The 19,523-nt window shown below is 38.8% G+C and overlaps 1 protein-coding gene across 1 annotated transcript in view; it reads left to right on the forward strand.

Moving 5' to 3' along the window:
* The window catches only part of nrcama (neuronal cell adhesion molecule a), a 31,509-nt gene extending 16,821 nt beyond the window's left edge, over positions 1 to 14,688 (forward strand). The window contains exons 13-30 of the mRNA XM_088003080.1: positions 8 to 174; positions 267 to 414; positions 491 to 615; positions 1,679 to 1,780; positions 2,169 to 2,366; positions 2,462 to 2,532; positions 2,619 to 2,844; positions 2,924 to 3,039; positions 3,161 to 3,368; positions 3,474 to 3,596; positions 3,693 to 3,869; positions 4,059 to 4,091; positions 5,145 to 5,210; positions 6,016 to 6,138; positions 6,237 to 6,389; positions 7,846 to 7,977; positions 8,057 to 8,135; positions 10,488 to 14,688. Coding sequence (XP_087859206.1) covers positions 8 to 174; positions 267 to 414; positions 491 to 615; positions 1,679 to 1,780; positions 2,169 to 2,366; positions 2,462 to 2,532; positions 2,619 to 2,844; positions 2,924 to 3,039; positions 3,161 to 3,368; positions 3,474 to 3,596; positions 3,693 to 3,869; positions 4,059 to 4,091; positions 5,145 to 5,210; positions 6,016 to 6,138; positions 6,237 to 6,389; positions 7,846 to 7,977; positions 8,057 to 8,135; positions 10,488 to 10,722 — 2,482 coding nt within the window. The 3' untranslated portion in view covers positions 10,723 to 14,688. The remainder of the gene's footprint in view (positions 1 to 7; positions 175 to 266; positions 415 to 490; positions 616 to 1,678; positions 1,781 to 2,168; positions 2,367 to 2,461; positions 2,533 to 2,618; positions 2,845 to 2,923; positions 3,040 to 3,160; positions 3,369 to 3,473; positions 3,597 to 3,692; positions 3,870 to 4,058; positions 4,092 to 5,144; positions 5,211 to 6,015; positions 6,139 to 6,236; positions 6,390 to 7,845; positions 7,978 to 8,056; positions 8,136 to 10,487) is intronic.
* Positions 14,689 to 19,523: the final 4,835 nt, after the last annotated feature.

The following is a 19,523-nucleotide window of genomic DNA, read 5'->3' on the forward strand; positions in this document are numbered from 1 at the left end:
AATACAGGTTTAAAGACGGTCAGACCAACATAAAGGACGGCGACTCCTATGTGATCCATGAGAACGGCACACTGGAAATCAACGTGGCCCAGCCTCTACACAGTGGGAAGTACACCTGCACCGCCACCAATAACCTAGGATTCAAAGAGAATGATGTCTTCCTGGAAGTTAAAGGTCAGTAAGAGATAGAAATATTGCTTTAATGGTTCTGCTTATAGTCACTGTTCTAGCTGTAAATATCGATTACCATTAACGCTGTGCACCAGAACCCACTCGCATCCTCACCCAGCCGACGTACAAGAAGGTGCAGAGAGGAATGAGTGCTCTGTTTGAGTGTAAAGTCAAACACGACAAGACCCTTATGCCCACCATGACATGGCTGAAAAACAACGGAGAGCTACCGGACGATCAGAGGTACAGCAGACCTTCAGATAAAAACACGACAGTAACGATAATGATACTAAAACATCTTCATCGGTGATACACCCAGGTTTGAGGTGGGCGATGAGAGTCTGATCATCAGAGATGTGACGGATGATGACGCAGGCACTTACACCTGCATCACAAACACCATTCTGGATCAGGACTCTGCGAGTGCTACACTGACTGTTGTTGGTGCGTTGACACATTTTTTGGCTTTAAAGGTGTTATTCTCTGACGCATAAAACATGTAAATTTTTATTGCCTTTTCGCTATTCTACGTTAATTTAAAAAAAAACATTGCAAACATTGACGATTGGTGATGGTGCACAACGTGACTGAGCACCCAGGGCAGCAGGGCCTTGAGGGTGACTCAAGCACCTGGGGGATGGAGGGAAGGTAGGTGGAGGGAAATCACACGTAATCTGATTTATTGTTGACATGTTGTGTCAATTTGGACTGGATCATAGCCCAGGACTTCATTCAAGCAAGAACAATCACTTATTATAATCTACCTTTAGACTCCATGAATTCAAATGACTGTCCTCTTCTTTTATCTTTGCTGATTCTGTTATAACCTAATGCTTCAGTCGTGTTTTTTCCTGCCTTTTCTTGCATTTCAAAAATATCTTAATACTAACAGCTTATCTTCTTCTTTCACTTTCCTCTATTTTCCTTGCTATCAGAGGCAACTCCTCCTCCACCAGTTGTGTTAGGTAAACATAGAGCTTTCATTCAGTCCATCTGGTCCATTTTGTCATGTCCTGGATATACATTTTTGGCATTTTAGTTTCTTCTCCATGTCCACGGTTCTTCGATGAAACCGTTTTCACATTCTCTCTTGTCAGAACTGTGGGTGTGTGTATAAGCATCATTAATTGTTTTTTATTTTTTTTATTTTTTTCTTTCATTCAGTTCAGCATTGAGGTTTAATGAGCTAAAAGTGGAAAAACCTGTGTGGGAGATATACAGTTGCTGGAAAAAAAACAACCCTAATTTCACCAAAAACTTGGTAAACTTACGCAAACGTGTTAGTGATTCGCAAGTCATCATGAAGTGAATGTAGAAAAAAACAAAACAAAACATACATTCCACCAAAAGGCTCATGCTGAATTTTAACGATTTGCTTTTGTCATCATAAAGGTACTTTAAATATGTCTTTTTAAACTCAAACATGTTTATAAAGACATGTTTTTAACAACAAAAAGCCTACCGGCGGGATGTCGAGTACTAGCTTTTACTCTGACCGGTCTTACAGAAAAGCCGGACCCTCCGACTGACCTGGAGCTCACCGACCAGATGGAGAGAAGTGTTCAGCTCACCTGGATCCCTGGAGATGAAAACAACAGTCCAATACAGAGTACGAAATATTGATTGGTTCATTCATTCATTTTTGCACTTTACTATTGTTCGGTGTCAGATTTGAACTGGTAACAAATGAAAAAACGTAAATTCCCGTGTGAACCTCTCTTTACACTGTTTCTTATGTTGCCACTTCTATAAAATATTTTTTTGCATGAGTCAAAACATGAAGAAATTTACTCATATTATGATACCCCAGGTTGTGATGATCTCACTGGGCATGCTACACAGTATAAAATGCATAGTAAAGAGATGCTAACATGATTATTCCTATGCCATCAAATTGCAGTGCAGAAACTCGGTAGTCAAATTGGCAGTTTAGAGTCAAGATCCTTACTTTTCCAATCTATATGGTCTCAGTAACATTGCCCATTTTTCTTTTCCAGACTTTTTGATTGAATACATGGATCTACTCCACCAGCCAGGAGTTTGGGTCAACCTCACAGAAGTTTCTGGTACCACCACCACGGCCCGGCTCCAGCTCTCTCCGTACGTCTACTACACGTTCAGAGTGCTGGCTCAAAATGACGTCGGCTACAGCGAGCCCAGTGAACCCTCTGCACAGTACAGGACCAACCCTTCAGGTAGCAAGGACTTTTCACAAATTACTTATCGAGTAGTTCATGTTTAAGGTTCCCAGATGTACAGAGTGAGCTGCGCGTTATTTGATTTTCCTCAGCTCCGGATGAAAATCCAACAAATGTGGAAGGAGCAGGAACCGAGTCTGACAACTTGGTCATCTCTTGGAAGGTTTGAAGGATTTGATTTGGTTTAGTTGGATTTAAAACCGTTTTCCTCAGCCTGTTAGTCAATACTTTTACATTTGTCTTTCGTAGCCCCTCACAGGATTTCAGTCAAACGGTCCGGGACTGCAGTACAAGGTGCAGTGGAGACAAAAGGACGTGGAAGACGACTGGACCTCGAAGAACGTTCTCAACGATTCCCAGCTCATTGTTTCTGGAACACCAACCTATGTGGCCTACGAAATAAAAGTTCAGGCCTTTAACAACTACGGCAACGCGCCTGAACCCACAGTTGTGATTGGATACTCGGGAGAAGACAGTGAGTGAATTTTCTGGATGTTTCCAATGAAGTAATTTTCTATGCTGATGACTAACACTGGTGTCTCTCCACTTGGCAGAGCCTTTGTCTGCTCCTGGTAGAGTCCAGGTCACTGTTCCCAACAGCACACTGGCAGAAGTTCAGTGGGAACCGGTATCAAACCCCTCTGTCCGAGGTGAACTTCAAGGATACAGGGTACTTTTTTTTTTCTTGGATCAATGTGCTTTGAAATCTTGACTTTAGTTACTCAAATAAGCCAGAACATTTGGTGGCCAGGCTTTAAAATAGCGCTTATGTCCTTGTGTCTTTTATCTAGGTGTACTACCGTCGGGTGCGAGGCCAACAAGACCAACAGGAAGAAGCAGACGAGCAGGAGCAAATTTTGACTTTCAGCGGTAACCGCAGTGAGGGAATGCTGCCAGGGCTTCAGCCTTACAGCGTCTACGACCTCTTCATCAAGGTGTTCAATAACAAAGGAGAAGGACCTCCCAGCCCCAAAAAGACCTTTGAAACCCCCGAAGGAGGTGTGTGTATATAAGGTCTAGCATTATCCTCTGAAAAGTTGGCTTTCATTCCAGAGATTTCTAGTACATAATAAATCCTGACTGTGACTTTACTTTGTATTTCAGTTCCAGATCTTCCTTCTTTTTTGAGTGTGACTGACCACGGTTTGGACACTCTTACGCTAAAGTGGGGCCCACCTTTGAGCAACAATGGACGCCTTACAGGATACACTCTCAAATACCACCCTGGTAGGGGTAACCAGACAACCTAATAACTCGTTTTCTCTTCTGCTTTTACGTAGTCGTTCATTTCCCATCACTGACTTCTTTCTGCTTCCTCAACAGTTAACACCACAAGTGAACTGGGACCAGTCAAGGAAGTGACCTTTCCAGCCAACGTGACCACCATCACACTGACCAGCCTGAACACAAGCGTGCTCTATAAGTTTTACTTGAAGGCTCGGACAAGAAAAGGCCCCGGCCCTGAAATCACAGAAGAGGCGTCTACAGCCATGGATACAGGTATGGCCTTGTGTGCTTTCGGTTTTTATCTTGAGGTGATTCACTCCAAAATTCTGACAGAAAAGGTCAGTATCTTACAAAAGCTGGGGTTAAAGACTCCTTTAAAACTGACAACCATGAGGAGGCTCTTCTTTATCCCCCACTTGATGTCTTACAGGCCTGTCTTTGTCTTTTCTTTTCTCTTTTAAGCTCTTATTCAGCCCACTATACAGCCAGGCAAAGGTAACATGTTTGCATGACACATTTTTTTTTTGTTTTGTTTTGTTTTTTTTCCATTAGAAAACCAAAACAAACCCTAGGATGTCATATTTTATAGTTATATTTAGAGTTAATCCTAGATATTTACAAGTTAAATTGACATGTAACCTTTTTTTTCCTCATTATGTGACTTAAAATCAGGCAAGAAGTTTCCTGTTTCAGGTCATTTACGATTACTACAATTATTTCTATTTCCTAAATATCAACAACTTGTTTGGTCATTTATCCTTATAGATGGTATTTTGGAGGCATTTGGCACCTTCAGACATTTGGAAGCCCTACCCAAGGATAAATCAGACTTATGGAGGTTCGCGAATCTCTTCCTGGTACCTTTGGTTATTTCTTTTCATTTCTCTATAATATCCAACAAGGAAGCAACGCAACATACCTACTGGTATGCTATGGTACCTACTGCCTCTAATTAGCTCGTATGTTAAACCTTTCAGAAGTTTACAATGCCATGAAATCATCATTTGAGCTTCCAAACAAAGATTAATGGTGTAGTAATTATAGTGTATGTTAATTTTTGACTTTGAAGAAAGACAAAAAAAAAAAAAATCTGTGAGGACTTTGGTAATCCTTGCTGAGCTGGAACAGGAAACATTCAAATCTGATTTAATGTCACATTGAGAAAAACAAAGTTATGCATGTTAATGAGCTGTATGTATGTATCTCACCTTTATGCACACTGCCTTGTTGCTATGCTTGCACTCTCCATCTGTATAATCTAACTCTATAACGTATTTCCTTCGCCTTGTTACCCTCTGCTACCTGTTGTCTTTGATCTGCTACATAAGAGATTTTAATCAAGCCCAGTTTGTTGGCACGCCTGTCTTGTAATTCAGATCTGGCTTATTTCGGTCTGGATGCAACGATCAATTCAGTGTTTGATCGAGTTCTGAATTACAAAGCTCAGAGGTAGCACAGAATATCTGATCTCTGTTTCTCAGTACTGTATGTTGCCTTTTGTCACGTGCTTTGTATGTATGTTGTCTTACTCTTTCCGTGTCCTTTCAGGCCCCACAGAGCCCCCTCACCCAACCTCCCCCATCACTCTGTCTCTACATCCCCCGCTTCACAAGGGTACAAGCACTTCCCATGTCTACCCTGGCTTACACTGAGTGCTGCGAAAATGGTTTCCCTTAAAAGTAGACCCCAAAAGAACCTATTAAGTCATTTATTTATTGAAGAGAGATGTTTTTTTTGTTTGTTTGTTATTTTTAGATATCATACATTGGGGAAACTAACCTTTGCTGATCAACATTAAGTTCTGGACATATATTCTGACTTTTCTTTTTTTCTTTTTTTTTGTTTCTTATCATACTTCAAGTTCTTAGTCGATAAAATGGTCACGCTGCCGTCGACACAGTCCCACATTTGATAGTTTTTTTTAAAATCAACGAATAAATGACACATATTTGTGTGGTTTCTAAATGATGTGGTATTGATCTATGTAGAAATGAAGGCATTTTTACCTTCTCTTGTGTGATTGGTACTCCAGGGTAACAATAGTCTTTACAAGGAATTGTCGTTTTTGCAACAACTACCTTATTTATTTCCTGCTTTGTCACAGAAAAGGTTAGAAAAAACATACATTTGCGACTTATAAAAAAAAAATAGTACTCTTTTCTTGTTTTCTAAATTACTTTGTAGGCTTAATTTTGAAATTATGTACGTAACCAAAATGTGCAAAAATGATTGTGCGAACTTCACGTGCATGAATACACTGACTTTTGACTCTTTAGTAGCAATTAAAATTTTATTTTGTAGGTTTTTTAAAAAATATATATATATATAATAACTTGATCATAATGAAAAAAAAATTCTAAGCTGAAATTTCTCTTTCATATTTAAATAAGAACATCTGTTTTCTCTTTTGTCTGCCCAGTGACTTCTGCTGGGTCTGTGTTCGGAACGGTTAACGCATCTGTGTCAGAGGAAGGCCTAGTGATCAGTTGGGAATACTTTGGACACAATAAGAATTTATTTGTGGAATATGCTGTAGAAAACAGTAAGGGATCTCCTTGCTTCCTCCATTTTCCATGTGCATACAGCTCTTCCAAACGTTGTCCGACTCTAATCCCTCTCCATGCGCTGCACCACTTCCAGGTGATGAGTGGAAAAGGGAGTCAGTAAATGGTACGCATTCGCATACTATAAAAGGCCTAAAGCCTGGGACGTCCTATTCTGTGTGCGTGGTAGCTAGAGATGGTGCCGGCCCGGCGGTCCACAAGACCAATGAAGTGTCGGTCACAGTGCCAGGTGAGGCGGCGTGCCTCGGGGTGCAAGGCTGTCTTTTGTGTTCGATTTAAGTCGGTTTTCTGTTGTTTTCAGTCACCAGGCATCGACTGTTGCAGTCAGCCGTGAATGTAGTCGTTTTGTAGCTGTCGTCATTTACTTCAGGTCATTTTCATTTCACCTGCTCCTCACGCCATGTTTCAGATTTTGTTCTTTTTTTCTAAAATAGTTGATCTCTTGAAAAGATCTTGTTTGTCAAAAAGATTTAATTGAGAATTTGGGAGGAGTTTGTGTCCAATCAGACCTACCTTCAGTGGTGTTTTACTCAATAGTTGTGATGCATGTATAATCCGAAAGCAACTCCTACAGGAATAAACTCAAATCTTCACAGACGAGAACACATGAGGGAATCTGAACTGCGCTGTGTTCAAATCCTTAAATCTTCTCTCTGGACTCGTATAATATCCAGAAAAAAAAAATCACAATTTTTTACTCAATAAAAGGATTATGAAAGACATGACATGTTAAATATGAAAGCACAATAAATAAACTTCAAGAAAAAAAGAACAAAGCAAAATGAATGTCGCATGTGACATTAATAATTACTCTAATATCATTTTTTTTTCTGTTTGTGTTCTATTCTCTCGGTCATTTTACTTAATGTTTCAAAAAAAATCTGCATGTTGATCCATCTTTGAATTTTCATTTCAAAGTTTGAAGTCTCTGTTAACTTTAGTTTTGGACTCCATGACAAGAACCACCCAAACATTTAAGTTTCTCTATTAATGTAAAAAGATGCACCAAGATTAGTGGCAGATTTCTGATCTCCAGTTTGATCAAACCTAAAACAAGACTTAATGTTTTTTTTTTGTTTTTTTTGTTTTGTTCCATTCTCACAATGTGAGCAGTTAATAAATATTTGTAAGAGTGGCCACTATGTGAGTGGGTAGGATTACTAACCGTAGCAATTTTCTATATTTGTATGTTAATGGAAATTATGGACTGTAGCTTAAATTTCAACTTTTATAAGTCCAGCAGGTTCAATAACAAGAGAGTCAAAACCTCAGAAGGATAAGACAGAAGAACAGTTGCTTCCTTTTTATTTATAGCTACTTGGATGAGCTCAAGATATTTTTTATGTGAAAACAGTCTCGTCTCAACAATTTCTACTTTTGTGCTTTCTCAGACTTAATTTTAAACACCTCACTGCTACAGAAAATAGCTAAGTTTTGAGCTTAGCTACGTTTGTAGTGCATCTTGTTTCCTAATTTGCCAACAGGAAAGATTTCATGCTTTTAATGTTCTAACTAGACAGTCGTTGGTTAGAACAACGACTGTTGTTTTAACAAGCTACGTTAGCCATTTTCAGATCTCCCGCCCATTTCTTGGTGCATCTCTTCAAATGTACTCAGCCGGTTGTTCTCACTCTTTCCATTTGTTCTTTTTCCGCCTTCCTGTCTCTCTCCGTCTTTTCCTCCAGCTGTCCCCAACCGGCAGGTAGACATCGCCACGCAGGGCTGGTTCATCGGACTGATGTGCGCCATCGCTCTGCTGATCTTGGTGCTTCTCATCGTATGCTTCATCAAGAGAAACAAAGGTGGCAAATATCCAGGTAAAGCACAGCTGGCACCAGTAAACTGCATAACTGCGGAGAGTGCATATTTAAAAGGCTCTCATTGTGGTGTCTGCAGTTAAAGAGAAAGAAGATGCCCATCAAGACCCAGAGATCCAGCCTATGAAGGAGGACGATGGGACATTCGGGGAGTACAGGTGAGAGAAAACACTCTCTACAATAGACTAACGGTAAGAAATACACGTGTTTTCTTTTTTTTTCTTTTAATTTACTTTATGTATGTAAACCATGTCGTCAGGTTACAGAGACACTCCCCTTCACCCGGCTCCATTTTCAAACGCTCCATCGAGGCAAGGCAAAATTCACAACATGCTTTTGTTTTACCAACTCACCTTTTCATTGGCCGTCTAATTGACCCTGTAATCCTGAAAAGGTTTTGATTAATCCACAGCACTTTAGCTTTAAGCAATACCCAGTCATGTACACTAACTAGTTCTAAAAGGTTGAAACAAATGCATTATTAGTTGTTTTGTTTGTTTGTTTGTTTTTTTCAGTGAGATCATCTTGCTTTAGCAGATGTAATTAAGAACCTTGACATAATGATGACATTATTAGGTCAAGGTATATTTTGGAATTTAGAGATATAGTTTCTTTGGTTTAACTATTAAAGGAGCTTTGTTTGTTTGTTTTCTACTTTCCATTTGCATGCTTTCTTTACAAAGATGCAAATGGAAACTTGCATCTTTGTAAGTTTTCATCTTTGTGAGATATATATACATATACATTTTCTGTGGCCAAAAACTAAGGAATTATCCACAAAGTGCTGTTTATGTAAATTTGCGTTTTTATCTTTCTCCTCTGTGGGATTTAGGTCAATCGAGAGGTAAGACATGCAATAAAACCAGCATGCACCTAACGCAACCCTCGGTTGCTTTTAAAGCGCTTTCTAACTTTAGTGGATTAATCTGTGGGGACAAGCAGCATCAGCGCAGACCCTGTTTACACCTGGCATTAAGGTGACAGTCTTGTTCATTTAAATAACATTTAATAACTTGAACGTTAGTGTCAGGAAACCAGACATTGCTGTCTTTTAAAGCTTTCTTAGTCTCCTTGTTAGTTTTTATTTGTTTTTGAGCAATGGATATGTATAGATCTGTTAAAAAGCTTTAATATAAATGTATCTATTTTTTGTAGTTCCATAATGTCACCCTGATGCGTATATCTGCTTTTACCATCGTCTAGTTGCTCTTCAAAATGGGAAAGACAAGCTTTTATGCCATTGGATCCTGATTAGTTGTAAAATATTTCCTTGCCTAAATTTGAAGAGAGTGGTCCAAGAATTTTTTTGTGACTTGTTTTAGTGCAGCACAGAGGAGCGTTACATTTCCAGCTTTATTTCAAACCATCTGTACTGTGTCAATAATCGGTTATCAGCTTCTCTACGGTTTTAAAAAGATACTTAAAAGTTATCCCCTTCAGTTAATACCATGTGTAACTGGGTCTGTATTACCTTAGTAAACGGTCTAACACAAAAAGAGTTGCTTTTATTTACCCTATTTTCATAATTTTAACAAATAAATACTGCTTTGTTGATTGTAAACAGTCGGTAAAGAAAAAAACAAAAATCTAAAGGCGGAGTTGATATTATCCTTGAAAAGCTTGCATTAAAAAAAGGATTAGACTAAGGAGTTCTTACTGAAATGCAGCATCAAAATAGACATTCTGATTGCATTTTGGATTGCTGCATGTTACTTGCTGGCATATTGACTAAAATAGTTCTTATTCAGGTACTCTGCACCAAGTCAAACAGCACGCACTTGACAGACTTCCTCCATTAGTGCACAGGCTTCAAGCATTAAAGCACTAACGCTATACATGATACTGTTATGTAGCTGAGCTGCTCCACTGTACAAGTACAGGAACATAAAATGTAATATGAACAACTTACAATTTGGTTGTTTTTTTGTTTTGTTTTTTTGCAGTAAATGTTGACTTAATTAATTTGTGTAGTTGTAATTGGGCATGGGCTGGTATAATAGACAGCTAGACAAACAGAGTATTGAAATCAGGTGATGTTTGGTGATAGAATCCTTTCTTCATTTGTATCTTGCCTTCAGTAGGCTGTTTAATTAAACTTACTTTCTAACTCTTGCATGTTGTTGCCAGTATTTGTTGAAAATGTTGTGCTAAAAATAGTGAAAAATTTCATTCCATAAACGTTAGATGAAAGTTTATTTTAAATTCCTTTCCCTCGGCCGACTGTCGGTCTGCAGCAACCACCTTATGCCGCAAAAACAACATAATGGAAGGTTCTAGAAAGTCATTGTTTAAAACAGAAACCTATCTTGCATATTGAAAACTGACCCATGCCTAATTGTTGTAGACGTAAAATTTGGCATCAAGAAATGCCACCATGTTCTTGTAGCACTTGTGCAGTGGAATAGCTGTAGGATGTGAATGTGTTTGAAGAGCCTGTTTGAATTCCCGTCCACGGCGTGAATAATTTCTCAGCGAATCTTCGCTCCTTCACCTTCCCGCCCTCTTAACAGTGACACCGAGGACCACAAGCCACTGAAGGGCAGCCGGACGCCATCCAACGGGACGGTGCGGCGCGACGAGAGCGACGACAGTTTAGTGGACTACGGGGAGGGCGGGGACGGACAGTTCAACGAGGACGGCTCCTTCATCGGCCAGTACAGCGGCAAGAAGGAGAAGGACACGCACGAGGGCAACGAGAGTTCGGAGGCGCCGTCGCCCGTCAACGCCATGAACTCGTTTGTCTAACGCGGCCGCCCTCCTGGCTGCGGCGGTTGCTACGGCCGTCCCCGCGTCACCCTGGCAAATGTGATCATCCCGGTGGTGACAGTTGCTAAGGCGACAGCCGTCGTCGCGGGCACCTACCTTTACCCTGTGGTTGCCGTCACTCTGGTGGTCAAGGCTGCCTTTACGCCAAGACTGCTGACATGTCCTCATCTCCACACCCCGGCAGCCCCAGTCGCACTGTGACCTACCAGTGAACACACACTTAAGAATCCCCCACAACCATTAAAAGAAGAAAAGAGACGGCGAGCAATACTGAAAAGCAGACGAAATGTGCCAGAGGGGATTTTACCACTCAGACTGAAACAAGGCCAAGTGTACGTGTGCGTGTTAGTGATCTCTTAACAAACATCATAAATATAGCGAATATATATAAATATATATATATATATATATTTGATGGAAGTATGGCATATGATCCGCAGGCTAATATAAGTGAATCACATTCATAAGCAACTGCATGGAGCAAATTGTGTGTCTGTTAAGCATTTTACTTTCCTCTTGTCTCCTTTTTTTTTTTTTTTTTTGCAGAAGTATGCTGCATCTTTCGTTGTATTTGGTGCACGCCTGTAAGCCAGGGTGTTATTTTCTTACTTGCAGAAAAGAAAAGTGTTATATGGTGTTTGACATATAGAAGAAAAAACATGGCAGCAAGTGGTATTGTGATTCCAGCTGCGAAAAAGAGTGACTCAAAGTAGAAACTAGTAGGTGTTTTTATTTAACTGCCTTTCTTTCTTTTATTACAGATGGACTGTGTGTGTGTGTGTGCTAGAGAAAGAATGGGAGCTATATGTCCAGGTCAGGTGTGTCCGGTCGTAGTGCCTGAGAAGCCTGGAGAGCCAGCCTGGTGTCGCATGCTAGCAGCGCAGTGCTAAACAAAATTTTTCACATTTTCTCACATTGCAACCTTATATTTCAATGGGTTTTATTTGGATTTTATAGGAGAGACCAACACAAGATGATTCATAATCGACACGTAGATTTCTCAAAATATTTTTCATGATGAAAATCTAAGAAAAGTGGCATGCATTTGTACTTTGCTGAGTCACATGAAGCTTGTCTTTGCAGGTGAAAGTTATTAGGGGTGTCTCTCTACCAGCTTTCCAAATCTAGAAACTGGAACTTTTCCCCTGGGGGATTTCTCGTGTTATATTTCCACCACATTTGTCGTTTTGCATTTTGTTGGCAAAGAAGTTTAAGTTAGGCTGGTTTTTGTTTTGCGAATTGTGTCATACTCTTTTTCCATTTGTGGTTAATGAAAGTCGTCACGATGCGGTTTGTTCACTGATTTTCTCGAACCAAACTCTTAAGACTTTGACAAAACATAAGCGTTTATGCAAAAAATTAAACATCCCCCAATGCATTTCCTCCTTGGTGATTTTTAAAGGTAAGTGCTGATAGTTGGAAACTTTTGAGGTTCCTTAGTTAAAGTTTTAGTTTCTGTTCATATAGTGCATCGGTTCTTTCCATGCACTTGGATTTTTTCCCCCCTTCAACTGAAAAACATGCATGCCATGTATCTGGCCTCTGTGAGTGTCTGCATGCCCTCTAATGTCCTTTGTCATACAGTGTGAATGCCTCTGTTGTCCATTGTTCAAAAGTGAAAGGCACACCCTCCGATTAACAGGCAGATGTAGAAAAATAGTTGGATTTTGTTTAGATAAATCAAGGCGTAAAAGGAGCAGAACACAAATGCACATCGCCCTTTTGTTACTTTACAATTGCAAAAAAAAAAGTTGGTTCTCATAAATCCTAATCCTTCCAATTTACAGTCATGCAACTTTTACGTTAGCTATTAAAAAAATACATTGGAGCTAAGGTTGTAATGTGGCAAAATCCAATAAAAAAGTAAAAGTATCAACACATTTCCAAGCCACTGTGGTTCCAAACAGTCTGTTTGTAGCCTCCTGGTTTCTACCATCATTTACCTTATACTCTATTACCGTTACATTGTACCCTTGTTGCTGAACACTAATGGCTGATCCAGTGTCGCTGTCTATTGCTTCCCACTGTGCAGACCCTGTCAAAACTCTCCCATCTTAACATTAATTTCACTGGCATTAATCCTCCACCTTTGTTTTCTAATCGTACAAGTTTGCTGGGAATATTGGAGGTATTTAACGACGTGTTGGTAATCACAAAGCTGTCAGCATGGTTTCTAGTGCCTTTGTAGAAAACAGTTACCTAGATCCACAGTTCAATGCCAATTTATGCAAACCAAAATTTTAAAAACAAGGTGGATGTTCAAAGCTTCATAAAAGGCACCTCATGAAAAAAACGTTTTTAGAAAAAGTTTTGTTTTTCAAGTAGCCCTTTAATATAAAGCCGATAATGACCTTTTTTTTTTTTTTTGCCAGAAAATATGACAGATTTTACTATTTTGTAAGCTATAAAGAACAAATTAAGGGGAAACTTGTTAATGAAGGCTGTTCTTATTCAGATTTTCTTAGGGGTCCAGGTTCCTTCACAAGGCTGAAAACAGATTTCAAAAGTGGCAGTAAGTGCAAGGAACCTACTTTAACTCTATGGTCATGGCTTTGTCGACAATCATGTTACTCAGCTTCCATCCTCATAAAAAGAAAGCACCTCGCTGAGAGCTAAGCAATTCTAAAATGGGCATTTGGTCGGAAACTCGAGATCACGCGTTCATGTCAAACATTCCCTTCCTCAGCTCATTCATCGAAAACCTAAACTAAACTACTGCCAAACTGCTCACTAGATAACTGCCAGTGTGAACCAGCTTCACCACCTCATCTCGTCCTGTTGTAACCGTCACCATTGGGAAAAATAGGTGGTGGGGGGGGATAATAATACTGAATGTGGATACAAGTGTATCTGTTTATGTGAATGAAAATACTGCTTGTTTCATTTCAAGAGTGAATGCACTCTTGAAATGCACTGGTGGCTTTGGTTTATGCATTTTTGCTTACCTTCTGCAGTATATGTTATTACAGTCTTGAGTGCAGGTTTCATGTTTTTGCAGATGAAGTACAGGTGTGAATGTCTGAGTTCACGAGCGTGTGCGACACATGCATACTGCGTGTGTGTGTGTGTGCGTGGGTGTGCATGCGTGAAGTTCACACTGCTTTCTATTGTTCCAATGTGTGTCCTGTAGTTTGCTCCTTCTGGACATAGGAGATTATTTTTTTTTGTTTTGTTTTTTAAAGCATTTTCATGTCTTTATCATAACTTGCATCAAGTTTTTAGGTTTCAACATGTCAGAACACCGCGTGTAGATATATATATTTTCTGTTTATTGTAAATAACGGTTTGATTTGAGCTTAGACGTGTTAAGATCAGAGTTGGCATGGGGTGAGGAAGTTAGACTGTGAGGAATTAGACGACTTCTAGTATTCACTCTTTGATTTAGTGTGAACTTCTGTTTGTTTTTTCTTTTATATATATTATCGTCAGGTAAACATGTTTACCCTACAGCATCGGGTATCACCTCTGATGATTTAACTTGTGACTGAGCTCTTGTGACACCTGTATTGTTTCTATTTCTGCCAGTTCATGCACATTTTCTGCCTTTTTATATTTAATATATATAAATATTACCAAACAAACAACATTAAGTGGACTATTATTTCAAAATAAGTTTGCACATCTAATTTAGGACAACTGTATTGTCCTAAATTAGATGCCTTTTTTTTAGGATTGTGCACTGGAAAATGAAAAACATACTACTAATTTGGATAATACAATAGGATGGAATGGACACACTAACTGGTGCATTTCAGTGTGAATACCCTGGAAACAATGTTGCTGGCTGAAACGGTATATAATTATAACATTCTGGTTAATGTTGAAGCTACATGAGAAGCATGAAAGGCTGTTGAATGGTTTACTTCACAATATAATATTGCAAAATATTTTGTATTTTAAATGAAGTACAAAAAAAACTAATAAATGTTGGTTTCGGATTTCAAATCAGTTTATTTTTGTATCTTTGCTGCAGTGCAACGTGTTAAAGTGTGAGATTTGGCTCCACCTAGTGGATCTATTCAATCTTTAAACATTTGAACGTTTCTTTTCAACTTGTAGAATCAGGGCTGGACTTTGATTGGATCATAGTCAATATAGTTAATACAGTGTGATTTAAACCTCTTTCATTGTACCTGTTGTCCTCCTCGTGAAATGTGAACGTCACCTTTAGACTGATGTCTTTTGCACCCAATATGTTTTCCTACACAACTGTATACATTCCTCTTCCATAGAGCCGAGATTTATCGACTGCATAAAGAATCGATGTTGTGTTCACAGATTGTTCCACTTAAACTTTGTGTCTCTGCAGCTTTTTCAGAATTACAGTTGGCCTTCTTTACTTATTAATGCTCGCCTTCCTTATTTTTTAAGGCAGCCATGTTTGAGATTGAGCAGCATTTTGAGAGATGTTCACTTATGTTCTTTTAAGAATGAAAACATGAGGGATCTTCACATCGATAATGATCTAATTCAGGTTTGTATTTAAGATGTGGTGCTATTTCAGAGTTCACGAACCCATCCATTATAACAGTGGTGGGGATGGGATCTTAAATCAGCATGTATTGGGTCTTCAGATCATTTTAAGAACTTAAAGTAAATAAATAAATAAAGATTATCATAATAAAGAATATTCATGCTCTAAATGTTAGTAAATAAAGAGGGGAAAAAACGTCCTATTTATGTATATTATCCGTGGGTGATATTGACATGTCCTTTTATGATCTTCAACTTTAAAGTGTGACATCCTCACTTCAAAATAAAAGCAGAGAGCAACATAAAATGGAAAAAATAAAAATAAAAAATCCGCAGGTGGGCAAATACTTATGTTTTCATCATTTCCATGACGCCTTTGCCTGTCTGGGATGCGCAGCTGCGTGTCTCCTGCATCCCTCCCAGCCTCTCCTGCTCATGGACCAATCACAGCCACGGCGTCGCCTCCCTCCTCACGCGCCGCTCTAAGCCAATAGAAAAGTTCACCCTGAACGGGACGTTCCGGCGGGTGGGCTTGTTTCTGGGGGCGATGCGGTTCGGGTTCGTGTGTGCCATGAAGACAGACTACTGATTCTTCTTTCTTTTTTTTTTTTCTCTTCCCAGTCCTTCTGTCTCGAAGGTAAGACCGACCGCGCTTCGCCTTTCGTGCCTCTTAATTTCTGTGGAATGCTTTGGGCTCGCCGTGGCGCTGAAGTGGACCGGCTCTGGAGTACCGCAATGCAGAGCTACGAATTACCGGTGCCGCTCCGGCGTCATTAGGGTGAGGTGATGTAAGGAGCTGCGCAGCTACTTTTTGAGGCGTTATCCGGACGGCCTCGTTGGAGTCGGCACTATTAGGGGGCAAAAAATTAGTCATTCTGTAGTCGGAGTCGTAGACTTCTCAATAAACACACAACAGCTAGAAAGTAAAGGTAGGGAGGAGACGCAAGGTGAAAGTGGCAGAGGGTGCAAGGGCGAAGGGAGCTGCATCAAAGGATTAAATGGCCACTCCCCCAGTATTTGTATACAAATGCAACCTCTCGCTTTAGAATTACCCACTTATGTTATGCTGCATGTGTTCATTTTACTACTTTATGTAGTTTTACTTTCATGCACAGAAGCTCCTTTTGTAGATCAAGTAAGATGGAAAAAAAACATATGACAGAAGATATTTAATCATTTCCTAAAATGTTTTTTTTTTTCTGAATTGGGACCAAAATAATAAAGAGAGGGTAACTTTTTGTTTAAAGCACTGGCCAATTTTTTAATGACTGTCTGCCATAGTGTTTACAAATAGTAACATTTGATCAGATATTGATCTGATTCTTCTGCCTCGTCATCATGCACACAAGGTAGAAATAGTTGATATTTCTTTTGAGTAAGCTTTAAAAAAAAATTTTCTTTGTGAAATTCTGCAGTTAAAGTCTGTAATTTCTCAGCATATTGGTAGAAACCATTTGCTTGTGACAGGAAAACCCAGACTGTGTCCTGGAAGTTCTTCAGCATTTGACACAATGTGGTTAGTATATTATCTTTTTAGGGTTTTTTAATATCCAAATCCTACATTTAAATCAGGATTTATACATATAGGATTAAAGAAGATGATCTCTTTTTTTTTTAATATAAATTCAGAGATTGTTCCGACTGTGATTCTCTGAATCCACAAAGCCACAGCAGACATCACCGTTCAGCCAGTGGCTGAAACAGTAGGCTTGGCTTAGTACGTGTGACCTAAATTTCATGGCAGGAAATCCAAAGAGGATCTGTGAAGGGATTATCAATAGAGGGAAAAGCATGAAAACACTCTCTAAAAAAAATTCATCAGATAGATCTAGAATGGGATGATAGATAAGCTATAAAAAGACATTTAAATGTTTTTGCATTTAGGAGATCTGATAGAAGAGACATTGCTGTTTCATGCTATCTCTCCGTCCTGAAGATCGACAGAGGGCATATTGACTTGCAGTGGTACAAAGCATGCAGCTGAGTGCTGTGTGCTGTAGCAATGTTAGTGTTGAGTCATCAGAACTGCCTCCGGACCCAGAGCTGCGGTCTCCCCTCTAAACTATGGCTCTTCTTGGTAAAGAGCTTTATTAACATTATGTCAGTGTTGTTTCTCATTCGTAGTTGTTTGTGGTTGCTAACTAAGAATGACATTGTCCAAAATTTTAACCCGCCTTGTGTTTGATCTCTGCATGATGATCTCTTAGATAGAAATAAACGCTTTTTTTTGCTTTTCCTTAAACAGGATTTTTGCTCTTATTCTGGAGATCTAAATTGGAGGTGCACCGATCAAAATTTTATGGACCGTTTAAGATGTCTAATTTTTGTAACGTTTTAACTTGTTGATGCTGATTTTAGCCGATTCTGATTTTAAGAATTACAGGTGCATTTAGATAAGTTAAAATTTTAATAGGAGGGTTATTAGCGCACCTCGAAATAAATGTGATTTCTGTAACCAGGCATAAAAATGGGATGTCAAGTGGAGGGAAATTTTGTGCTAGCAAAAGGTGTTGTGCACCACAGCGGTCCACGGCAATATTTATAGATTAAAGAAAATGTTGCATTCATGGAAGATTGCCAAGGTTAGCAAAAACTCACATTTACCAAACAACATCATGAAGATCACCAAGACTTTTGCGAAAGTATTTTGAGTAATGAGATAAGAGTAGAACTCGTTGTCAGTTATCTGCACTTGTAGTTTTTAGGTTTCGGTGGCCATTACTTTTTCACGTTGACCCAACCTGATTTATTGCTGTTTTCACTTAAATTATTTGAAAACTACATCTTCTGTACATTGTCTGATATTCTAATTTATCTGATAGTCTGAATGTGACAAAAAAAAACACACAAGTCCTAAGAAGGCACATACTTTTATACAGGCACTGTACAGGGTCACCATGTGTCCTTCTACACATGGTGCATGCAAAATGTATCTGTTCCCATCCTTGCTATGTTTTCATTTTATATGAAATGCTTAATCATATAAAGCATTTCATATAAAACAACAGAGATAAAAAACAACAAAAAAATAACTTACTCGATTTAATATCCATTTCAATCAGAATTTTCTTCAAGAGAAAATGTTTGTATATTTAGTTGTGTAATTTTCCAGCATAATGTTTTGTGTCTGCACACAGAAGGTTGATCCCTCTCCCAGAACTCTCTGCATTCTGCTATATATAGCAGCTCCCCTCTGTATCTGTTTTAATCTTAAACCTCTAACTCAGCCTGTCTGATTCTTCCTTACTGTGCAATTATACAGCCAGACACACTGCATACTGCAGAGATTCTTTCTGTTTTGCTCTTATGGGGAATTATTGTTGCGATTCAGGCAAGCATGTCTCTGTAGCCTTTTTTTTTTTCTGCTGAGTCACTGACGTCCTTAATCGTTCATATTTGTTAGGAGGATTGCAGATAGATAGGTCAGCTTGGAGCATTTTTGTTCTGGAAAGTCTCACATGTCGCCCTACTTACACATGTCCAGGTTCATATATGCTGATTAAACAGTCAACCACAATGGGACAAAATTAGAGATTTAATATTCAGAATTCTGTCGATGATTTCTGATTTTTGTTCAATTTGACAGGAAAAATTTAAAAAATTTTCTTGACAAGAAAAATTGGTTTCTTGACAAGAAAAAAATTATCTAAACATTTTCCCCAGTGTTCCTGCTACAATGCAGTCATTAAATACTTACACTTAGACATGAGGCAATGTCTTGTTTGTAAGAGATTAGTTACTGCAAAAAAGGCCTTACAATTATTTTAAAACAAAGACAAAACAAGTCCAAATTCAAATTTAGTCTTAGTATCTTGTGTAAAGAGAGCAACTTTTATTGCTAAACCTGTCTTTCCCACAGAAACCTTAAATATGTAGAAGGCTGCTGAAATTTCCAAATCCAACATGTTACATAATACACCGAGAATGAATGCTGGAAATTATCAAAATAAATTATTCTGCCTTACTGTTATCTGCTTACAGTCTTGTTCCTTATAAAACATGAACAAACCTCAGACATTTAATGGCCAATACGAATGAAAAAACCTTTGTACACCTCTGCGCACTGTCTGAATTCAATTTCTTCCTCTTTACTAATATTTTTCTTTCTTACAAGAAAGAAATAGAAATACATTTGATTCTTCATCCCCTTGTAACATCTTCCACACCCCTTAGGTATGATGCATTTACTGACTCAAAACGGATCTGATTTAAGATGTCAAACAGCCAGTCACCAGTCAGGGGGATCAAACTGAATATTCACTGTACCTTCCTCTCTGGACAAAATCCCATTTTTTTAGATGACATGT

This window comes from Poecilia mexicana, unplaced genomic scaffold (genome assembly GCF_051168715.1).
Source record: "Poecilia mexicana isolate PSO_F unplaced genomic scaffold, ASM5116871v1 scaffold_23, whole genome shotgun sequence".
In the NCBI taxonomy this organism is placed as follows: Eukaryota; Metazoa; Chordata; class Actinopteri; order Cyprinodontiformes; family Poeciliidae; genus Poecilia; species Poecilia mexicana.